At 43.9% G+C, this 10,542-nt stretch overlaps 1 protein-coding gene across 1 annotated transcript; it reads right to left on the bottom strand.

Moving 5' to 3' along the window:
• Positions 1–661: 661 nt before the first annotated feature.
• LOC139576414 (neutrophil cytosol factor 2-like) lies at positions 662–10,175 on the bottom strand. The gene is made up of 16 exons (XM_071402527.1): positions 10,036–10,175; positions 9,271–9,451; positions 9,090–9,172; positions 8,713–8,821; positions 7,247–7,384; positions 6,894–7,001; positions 6,616–6,675; positions 6,109–6,146; positions 5,689–5,827; positions 4,572–4,643; positions 4,050–4,137; positions 3,721–3,833; positions 2,246–2,406; positions 1,933–2,038; positions 1,592–1,715; positions 662–1,482 (listed from the first exon to the last, which is right to left on the bottom strand). The coding sequence occupies exons 2-16, from the start codon at positions 9,442–9,444 to the stop codon at positions 1,337–1,339; spliced, it is 1,659 nt and encodes a 552-aa protein (XP_071258628.1). The 5' UTR covers positions 9,445–9,451; positions 10,036–10,175; the 3' UTR covers positions 662–1,336.
• Between the last annotated feature and the right edge of the window lie 367 nt (positions 10,176–10,542).

The raw sequence follows: 10,542 nt of genomic DNA, 5'->3' as shown, positions 1-10,542 counted from the left end.
AAAAGGTAGACTGTATCCTATAGGTCTATGCAAAACGTAGGAAGTGTCGCTGTCGTCATTCTTGCTGCTTCAAGTTCAGTAGCCATACCTGCGAGATCAGGTGCGAGTGCGGTCTCAATTAAATAGAGTAGACTATAGCCTATGCATGGGCGGAGAAGCACGGGGCAGTTATCTTTCCAAGGAAATGTACTTCCTAAATACTTTACTACATTCCCTAGAAATAGATCACCCATATTTCTCCTTCTGAAAATCTTCCCACTCCTAAAAGGTAGGCTTTACAAATAGCTCAAGAGAAAGTGCAAGTCTCTCCTACTCTGCTCTCTTCAAACTACATTTAGCATACTGGCTGCCCAATAATACAGTAATATTATGGCCATGTGCCGAATCTTTGGTAATTTAAACTATTTCTTAAGTTATTTTTGCGCATTTGATATTGCCTAAAGGGCACAACATTTCTGGGACCATGGCTGGCAGGTGAGCTGTGTCACATACGCCTAAAATAACATTGAGGGACTGCAGTTGGGTTTGGGACAAGTTCTTGCAGAAGCAGGTGGGAGTCAGACAGAAAGCCAGCGTAGTGGGCGGGGTGCAGGTGGAGTGCGGTATGAAAAGCTGCAGATTAAGAAATCGGTCCCACTGTGCACCATGACAGTGAAGCCTGGAATGTTAGAGCTGTTTATTACTGTGTCAGTGTGAAAAGTAGGGAATTAGGGAAAATGACAAATCAATAAAGTTACATTGCCATACTGACTAATAGAAACTCACATTGCACTGAAAAAACATCAGAATATCAAATTTCAATCATTTGGCTGATGGTTTCATCATTTGATTGAGGTCTAGTGTGATTGAGTAAAAAATAATAGCTAACATTAGCCAACCTTTGGCCAACTCTCTCTTTCTAACAGTACTTCAACTGGCGAAAGCTAGGCAAGTTCACTTTCCTTCTGTTGAAACAGAACAAAACGAAGGCTAAAAAACATTTCCATACAAACAATTGCTGTTAGATAGTAATAATAGCCACCTCATATCGCTATCTGACAGATAGCTAGATGCTAGAGCTGACCTGGATGTGGTAGCTACAGTACTAGCTAACATACACACTGAACTATGCTCATCTCTCCCGTGCCGGTCCAGCCAGCCTCCCAGAAGCTTTGCCTTCAGACAGCCTGTCAGCCCGCTCTGTGGTATCCAAGCGGTCCTAAATCAAGCTGGCTGAACACTCCAAACAGCCTACCCGACCACTCGGAGGCATGGTCCTAAAGCACACCATTGCCACTTTTGTATCACATTGCAAAGATAAAACTGGGGGGGGGGGGGGGGGTGTAAAAATGCAATTTCAGAATGTGGGGGGGACATGACCCCCACCGTCCCCAGTGAAAGTTGCACCCCTGGTTGTGGGGGTCTCTTCTTCCCGGTAGGCAAAACAGCTGGGGAAGATGCCAATGTAACCAGCACAGTGTCCCTCCAGCCACTCCTCGTTGACTGGTAGACAGGGGGGGGGGGAGATAGAGTCATTTGTCAGAACAGGAGGTTACGTACTTACTGTGTACTTAAAAAGCACAAGACTTCATAATTTCTCATGCTCCATTACCTTCACTGAGAATGTCAATAGAGTCTCCCTCACTGAACTCCAAGTCCTCTGGGCCGTCTGCTGCATAGTCATACAGTGCCACCATCTGGTAGAGAATGGTACGGTTGTCCAGGCGGTCCTCAGTCTGACACAACGAGAGCAGAGGAACATACGGGTTATTTTTTACTCAGAAATTAGCCACACAGTCCATTGATGAATTTAAATTCAAAATGGCCCTGTGCTACATACAGTATATTGTACTATTGATTATTCCAGAGGCATACACTATAGGTCTTTGTCCAAAATGGCACCCTATTCCCTATATACTGCAAAACTTTTTTCCTGAGCCCTGTGGATCTCACCTGGCACCACAGTGTGGTTCTGCCTGCCTCTGCCACCTCCAGCAGGGCCCTGAGCCCCTCCTCCCCATCCAGAGGCTTCAGCACCTGGGAGCCATGCTGCCTGTGTCTGGGGGGAGAGGAGAGAAGGAGAGGAAGAGGAGTAGAGGAGGAGGAAGGAGGGCAGAGGGAATGGGAGAAAGGAAGAGAGGGAGAGGAAGAGAGAGGGGGGGGATAAAGTGGGCACACATGAGGGTGAGTGGTTATATTTTTAGTGCGGTAGCAGCACTTGTTAAAATTCAAGGTGACAGAAATGGGTTGGCAGGTCTGCAGTTACCTGAGGCGCAAGTGTGAGGCTGGCTGCCCCAATTTGTGAGCAATTCTCTCCTGTAGTTCATCGTACGGTGTGCCTAAAGGGACACTCAGAGCCACGGTGTATCTGTAATGCACCTTTACCACCACAGACCCAGCCTCTGCTCCCTGGGGTGAAGTGGGATCCTGTGAGAAAACATGTAAATTGTATGGCATGGGAAGTATCTGCACAAAAAAAACCTCAAACAAATTTTACAAAAAGCACTTTCTACATGATTGTATAGGAAACAAACATGAGTGAATGATCATAAGGAAGCTTTCAGAATTTTTTTTATCTCCTGACTGTATAACTGGATTGGCAGTTTTTGCCTGGACAGAAATGGAGAGAAGTCTAGTCTAGTCTAGAACACTCTCACTAAAACCTCTCTTTCCCCTAGTCAGCCAGTCAGGCATCTTATGGGAAAGTATAGCAGCCTTCACACGAGAAGTCCATTACATTTTGGCACAGGCATCAGGGAGATTTTAAGAGGTAATTTCTTCTTCTGAAAGAAATTCAGGTCACTGACATGCTGAGGCACAAAATAACATATTTTTTTATCTGACATCTCCCTCCCCTAGGCATTCTATGGACTTAATCAGGGCACATCATCAGCATTCTACCTCATTACACCACTACAACGCTTTATGAGTTGTAAAAAGGATTTTCTATTTATCCACAACTCCATCAGAATACTGTATATGTAAACCCAGCTGGAAGGAAGTATAGTATAACATAGTTTGTGGGTGTCAAGTGATTACTCCTGTACACCTGTGTAACGGATGTGAAATGGCTAGCTAGTTAGCGGGTACGCGCTAGTAGCGTTTCAATCAGTTACGTCACTTGCTCTGAAACCTAGAAGTAGTGTTGCACCTTGCTCTGCAAGGGCCGCGGCTTTTGTGGAGTGATGGGTAACGACGCTTCGTGGGTGTCAGTTGTTGATGTGTGCAGAGGGTCCCTGGTTCGCGCCCGTGTCGGGGCGAGGGGACGTACTAAAGTTATACTGTTACACCTGCACATTGAATAAGGTGCTGGCACTGACCTGTATATACTTGCATTCTCATGCTTCTTTAACTCACATTGTAGTTGTTGTGCGTTTGAAAATATATATTTCTGTAATTATCTATATTAGTATTATCATCACTGCTTTGTTGGGAAATAGCTTTCAAGGTAAGAATTTCCCTGTACTGTTTTACACCTTTTGTTTCCTGTGCAAATCAACTTTGAAACCTTGACCCTTCTTTGAATCACGTTGGTACACATTCTAGTTTCCCTGTGAGATACGTACATATCCTACAGTGCAACTTGAGGACAGATCGACTAAATATTTGCACCTGCTACCTTTAGAGGAATAAATTGCATGATCATAATCTTCATTTTATCTTTAAATTTATTATTTCGCTGGTGATTAACAGTTACAAACTCAAGATACAAACACTGATTAAGTCAGGCCCTTTACTCACCAGTTCAGTGGGGCTGTCTACTGTGGATGTGTACTTGCGTAGCGGGGTGGAGCTGTTTGGTGAGTGGGTGGCAGAGGCATAGGATGGTGGTGGTGCCTGTCTAATTGGGCTCTCTGCAGATGAATTACAGTACAACATTAAAACACTCAGTGAAGAGGTTTTCAAAATTATCAAATTTATACCGGTAGTACTGTACATGGGCATGCCAGAATGACGACTGTTATAATTAAATTAACAAAAGGTGCTTTAGTTTAGATGGATGCTGGCCTGGCCTGGCTCCATCCCCTTGTCCTGTCCTCTGCCAGAGGGGTTAAATGAGTTGAGCCTACCCTGAGGAAATGCAATGGGGCTGGGCTGGTTCTGTGGGCGAGTGGGCGGCCTGAGGCCCGGTGGGAGGGGGATCCCACTGGGAATACTCTGTGGAGGACACATCAGAACAGGGTAGTCAAGGTAACAGATCTCTCTCTGTGCTTTCCATTACAGCAGTGAACTATACAGAGAGGCTAATAATTGCTATCCCTTTTATGACACCTCTCTCCCTCATCGTTAGGGAATTCAACAAGCCTGTCTGTCCTCTACATCTCGAAGTGTTAAGCAGGTGCAACTTTAGTACATTGTGATACAGCAACTTTTCCCCCGACACATCACTTTTTCCCCACTAAGGTGTGGGGGGGGGGGGATACAGTGAAGAAAAAGCTCTGTTCAGCATTACTCTAAAACTGAAAATCGAGAGATTAAATAGCCCCGATTTAAAAAGTGAAAATGAAGCCGCTCCTAAACGTAGTGGCACGTTCAGTTCACCTCCACAACAGACATTGTCTTTGTAAAATAACAGAAACAAAAAGTCTTACTTTATAATTTCTCCTGCCTTTGGACTTCTTGACATCCACGGGGTCTAGCAGTGTCGTGGGGACAAGTCCTTTCTGAAGGAGGAAAGACATTCCAAATGAAAGATGAGTGGAAATCAAATGTTGAAAGGCATAGATACACAATCACACAGAAAGAAGACAGGCCACAATACAAGGAGTAGGTGCACTGGCGTAGTGGAAACCCCCGCCGTCCCTGTTGTCTAATTTATTTGTAAATGTTTTCATAAATCATTTTGACAGTAACCCTCCTTTTCCATTTCCACACGTAACAAGCCAAGTGTTTGTGTTGTCCCGTCTAGATGGTAGTAGGTGAGGCAGACAGACAATTTAGTTGTCATGCGTCTGATTAGCCTATTTCTCGGCCCGCCTCGGCCTTCTCACCTGATTGGCTATCAAATATCAAAAAAGTTAAGTGAATCAGGTTGGACTCGGGTGGCGAGTGAGTGCGTTGTTCAAGATGGATAAACAAAAAGGCAAGATAGACCAAGTGGTGCACAAAAACGCTGTTTAAAATCAGTCTTGTGCCAAATTACTGAAGATAAGCTTCAGCAAAGCTACCACCTCGTCCCCGAATTACGAAACACCATCGCAGGTGGAAGCTAGTAGGCCTAGTTATGCAGCAGCTAGCACTAGCAGCCTCCCAGTCCCGACAGAGCCCTCACTGCCCTGGCCCGGCAATGACAGTGGCCTTGTTCCTCCTCTTCTTCCTCCCCTCAAGAATAGTGACAGTTCCTCTAGTGATAGTCCCTCCTTCTCCTCCTCTCCCAGAAAACCAAGCTGATGACTGCCAGAGACCCAGCGGCGCTCATGAGAGAAACCTCCATTCTGTGAACACTGGTAAGCCTACAAGTGATGGAACGGATAGCACCGACAGCATGGAGTCCAAGTTCCAATGTGTAATATAAATAGTCTACCAGTTAAATACTGTATACAGCTATAGATAGGCTAGTAGGCTATCAATTGCCAGACAGCTCTTGTGGGCAGCAGAGCCTCGTATGGAATGTGGACGTATTGCATTGTTCTTATGTGCTTTGTAATTCAAGCGTCATTGTTAGCTTCTACTATGGAGTAGCGGCCACTAGTTACAGGGGTCTTTCACCTGTCCATCGTGTATGACCGTGGCCAGTCCATCTCTTTCCATATCACTGAAGACAAACACCATGGCTCCCCCTGGCACCGTCAGCTGACCAGGGCCCCCGGATATGTAGGGGGTACGCAGACGCATGTAGCGAGTATCCCTATGGGGAGGCAGATACACCATTAGAAGTAAAGGGTAAACATGCACACTACCATGCTTTTCTCACTTGTAGTGCAGAGAGTGAAAAACCTAAAATAAACACACCCAATTTTACTTTTGGACACCATGTCACTCAATCCACCATATTAACAATGAACATCTTCTTTTGGATTCAAATATCAGCTCTGAGCTTTTCCTATGATGTCCCTGATATTTTTTTCTGCTCCAATGACATTAATTTTGGGAACATAATTAAATGTCTGCGTGAATAATGTAACTTACTCCACTCTATCCACCTTGGGCTCGTAGTATCCAGGTTTCTGTTCCAGAGGACAGAGTCACAGTCAGAGGGAGAGGCAGAAGACATGGGCTTTGGGCTGTGTCCCAAATGGTACCCTATTCCCATTACAGTGCACTACTTTGGGTGGTGGGGGGCAGAAAATAATAATAATAATGTGTACATTGCAAATTGACCACAACTAATCCCAAAAAGAGATTGTATTTGAAAATAACAATCATTTCATACCTTGATTACATTGAGACATACAGTGTGTCTATTTTTTTTATTTGTGGGAATACTTGGGAACAGATTTCCTAAAATAAAGTCAAATTCTGCTGAGCTACTGGTAATTTTACAGTAATTTGTTACCCAAAACTGTATTTTTTCAAATATTTGAGGGGATAAAAAAAAAACGCCTGTTGCCGACCCCTGAAATAGTGTGTCATTTGGGACGCACACAAGGTTCTGTGTAATTCCAATGCTATTCTAACAGCATTATTCAGCCTTACCTGAACCCTGAGAGGTTCAAATCCACCAAAGTCATCATTGGGAATCATAGAGGAAATGACCTGAAAGCACAGGAAAGGCCAATCTGTGATTAAATCTGATTCAATTGACACGCACGCACGCACACACACACACACACACACACACACACACACACACACACACACACACACACACACACACACACACACACACACACACACACACACACACACACACACACACACACACACACACACACACACACACACACACAGAGAGTGGTGTGGATTTACTGTACCTTTGGTTTGCCCAGGAAGTCTCTCTCTCCCAGCTGTTCTACGTCCTGTTTCCTGGGGCGGAACACCTGCCCCTCTGGCACCAGGAGGACAGGCAGCACCTCTCCCCTCTGGGGATGGACACACACGCACGCATGCACGCGCACACACAAAGAGAGAGAGTAACTCAGCACAAGGAGAAATGTAGCCATGTAGGACAGGACACCACACACCATCATGCCAATGTCAAAAGATTATGTGGGGATATAGCCAGGACTCTTTCCTGGCCATGTGACTTGATCATTGAGAAACAACCTCTGGTCCTATGTGGGGAGATTCCGATGTCTTAAGTGAATGTTTCTGATAGTGTACTTACAGAGATCATGTCTAAAGCCACCTCCATGTTCCCTCCTCTCCCCCCTCTTCCTTTCTCCTGGGAGGCTGAGATCAGGATGTCCCGGGCTTTGTCCAACTGGTCCAGTCTAGAGTGGACAGCTGCTGTGTTATACAAGACCTGGACAACCATAGAGAAACTGTCACAACTGGCACCTTATTCCTTATATAGTGCACCAGATTCCCTATCTAATGCACTACTTTTAACCAGAGCCCTATGTGCACTGGTCAAAAGTAATGCAGTATAGGAATACGGTGCCATAATAACAAAATCAAATCAAACTTTATTTGTCACAACACAACAAGCCCTTAAGTTAGCATTTCATGGTAAGTTTGTATTCGGCACCTTACCATTGTTGTACACTCTCCATATGCTCACACAGACAAGTAATACTCAACAGCAGCCCATGAGAGAGCTAAATTATAATGCAATTGAAAAATTCGGTGACGCCTCATCTCTTAACAAAAATATATAGATTTGTCTGGGTGCTACAGCCAATACGTAGTTCAACTTGAATCAATAAAGGTCTCACAAATGTGGTTAATAAACCAAAAATAATAAACATTTGTTCTAGCTGATAGATTTGGGGAAATACATTCCTATGTCAAGAATGCCTTCGCCTGACAGACGATAGCCCAGATTGAGACAAACACAGCCACAGGTGTACATGGGGTAGGAATGTGTAATATGTCTTATCTTCATTATGAGAGGTATTTAATATTGTGTAACCTCAGAAACGTTCCCCCCTTCCTTCAATGAGGCTTTTTCAAAGATCCCTACCAGGTGGTGTATCTGGCTTCTGAACTGCACAATGAAAGTGTTGACATATTGGAACTGGGGATTATTCTCAGTCATGAATGTCTCCGTGTACACCCCAAATGGCACCCTATTTCCTATATAGTGCACTTCTTTTGACAAGAGCCCTATTATAACAAGTCACATGACCATAATTTGTGCCCTTTAAAGAGAATAGGGTGGCATTTGGGATGCAAACTTTATTTAAATATCTGACACTATATACATTTGGATTGTCATAGATCCATTTAGAATCTTGTTTAATCATACTTTACTCCACTACTGGTACCTGGTGCACACATATAAGGTAAAAACGACACCTACACAGAGATCCTATTAGATTAGAGTTCTAATACAGTACGTCATTCTATGTACATCTATAAGACTGTCCACCTACAAGTCCACCTATAGGATCACGGTGTTGGTATGATACAAGTCCACCTATAGGATCACGGTGTTGGTATGATACAAGTCCACCTATATGATCACGGTGTTGGTATGATACAAGTCCACCTATATGATCACGGTGTTGGTATGATACAAGTCCACCTATAGGATCACGGTGTTGGTACGATACAAGTCCACCTATAGGATCACGGTGTTAGTATGATACAAGTGTATGCCTTTAAGAGCATGGTGTAAGTCTGTTGTACCTGCCAACTGTAGAGCTTGTAGCGTAGCCCCAGCTGTTTGTAATCAATGACCATGTTCCCTCTCATGTGTTTCAGAGCCGAGATACAGTCATTCAGAGCCTCCTCCAGCCTACACACACACACACACACACACACACACACACACACACACACACACACACACACACACACACACACACAGCAGCAAGGAGATGTCGGATATAATGGTTATCAGCTAAATGTCTCTTGTAATCTAAAGAATGAATAAACAGTAATTTGCCTTCATAGGTTAACCAATGTCTAAAAACTGTACAGACTCAACCTGTTGTTTACTTTAATAAAAGACAGAACATCAGTAGACCGAAGAGGAACCATAATGTTGTACAGTGATCAATTACCTGCTAGCCGTCATGAATGCTCCAGCTCTTTGGAAAAAGCCAACTGCAAGTCGCTCATCCTTTGCTATGGTCTGGTCTAGAGCCTTGGCAACACAGGGTGACATAAATATGACACACACACACACACACGTGCACACCCATACACTCCAGATATTGATCAATCACTCTCCTCCAGACTGACCTGGATGGCAGGCTCCAGCTGCCCCAAGGCGAGGTGAGCAGAGGCGGTCAGAAACAGAGTCCGGGAGGTAGGTTCAGTGATCTGGTTGAGTTTAGACAGGGCTCCCTGCCAGTCTCTGGCATCCACTGCCTTTACCGCCTCATCCCACAACCGCAGAAACTCTGTGTACAACATCCTCCTCCTGTAATAGGAAGTTTTATATAAAGGACAAGTTATACCACAAACAAGTTAGGACAAGTGGGAAGCAGAAGAATTGTATACACTGCAATTTTAAAGAGAATCTGGTACATCCATTTTCACTCTTTTAAATGATTGATATAGAGCCATTGTAGTGTATATCGCCTCTGTTGTTTTTCAAACCTCAGACAGCCTAATTAACCGATAACCTTGACAAGTCTGAGTGCAATGAAGAAAATAACGAGATTACTCTGAGAATTTAAGAAATGTTATTTTCAACATTTCATGTAGGCCTACAATGTAATAACTGGACTAACTGGTGTGGTAGCCTATAAGAAGGGGCGGGAAATAACACAACAAATAAAATAATTAGCTGATCTTCATCATTAAACAAGAACAACCAGCTTTGTGCTCATACTCAGCAAACACAGCAGGAAGATTTTGATTGGGTGACTTTTAAAGAGTATGCCAGTCTTTCACATGTAATAATCAACCACATGCAAGCTAGAAGGACTTCCTTAAATATATCTTGCCTTTAAATATGCATTTAAATCATTGTTAAATATATTTTAAAAAATGGTTACTTACAGGTTCTCCCTCTAACACTTAAAACATAAACAAGAAGAGAATCCTATGGTCAGTTATAGGTTCCTGGTAAAGTATTCCACCTGAGCACCTTGAGTCTCCCTCAGGATGGTAGTGAGAGCTGCATGCTTTGGTGACAGCAGTGAGTGAGCCACAACCCTGCTCTACAAGGAAGTCAGTCGCATTCCCCGGGGTGGGGGAGTGGAGCAAGCAAACAGGGCATGGAATGCACCTGGCTGTTTCTCAAATGGAACCCGATTCCCTAAATAGAGCACTACTCTCGACCAGGGTCCATAGGGCAAAAGTCAAAAGTAGTGTATTATATAGAGAATATAGGGTGCCATTTGGGACATACTCCAGGTATGTGACAATAGCAAGTACACAATAGCTTCAATTACAAACTTTTACTGATTCACAAAGGGCGAGACTACAGTTGAAGGCACACACCCACTGAGGTTGACTTAGGTCATGGCTGATTCACACTTTTTATAACAAACTCATTATGAAACT

The sequence above is a fragment of the Salvelinus alpinus genome, chromosome 5, assembly GCF_045679555.1.
Source record: "Salvelinus alpinus chromosome 5, SLU_Salpinus.1, whole genome shotgun sequence".
NCBI classification, from domain to species: domain Eukaryota; kingdom Metazoa; phylum Chordata; class Actinopteri; order Salmoniformes; family Salmonidae; genus Salvelinus; species Salvelinus alpinus.
This window is presented reverse-complemented; position numbering and strand designations above follow the sequence as displayed.

What these genes read in the sequence shown, in the direction of transcription:
- LOC139576414 (XM_071402527.1), bottom strand. Translation starts at nt 9,444, where the DNA reads ATGTTGTACACAGAGTTTCTGCGGTTGTGGGATGAGGCGGTAAAGGCA. An exon ending in GCATTCATGACGGCTAGCAG is followed by an intron (nt 8,822 to 9,089) that starts GTAATTGATCAC and finishes GTGTGTGTGTAG; the next exon opens with GCTGGAGGAGGCTCTGAATG. An exon ending in TGGCTTTAGACATGATCTCT is followed by an intron (nt 7,002 to 7,246) that starts GTAAGTACACTA and finishes GTCCATCCCCAG; the next exon opens with AGGGGAGAGGTGCTGCCTGT.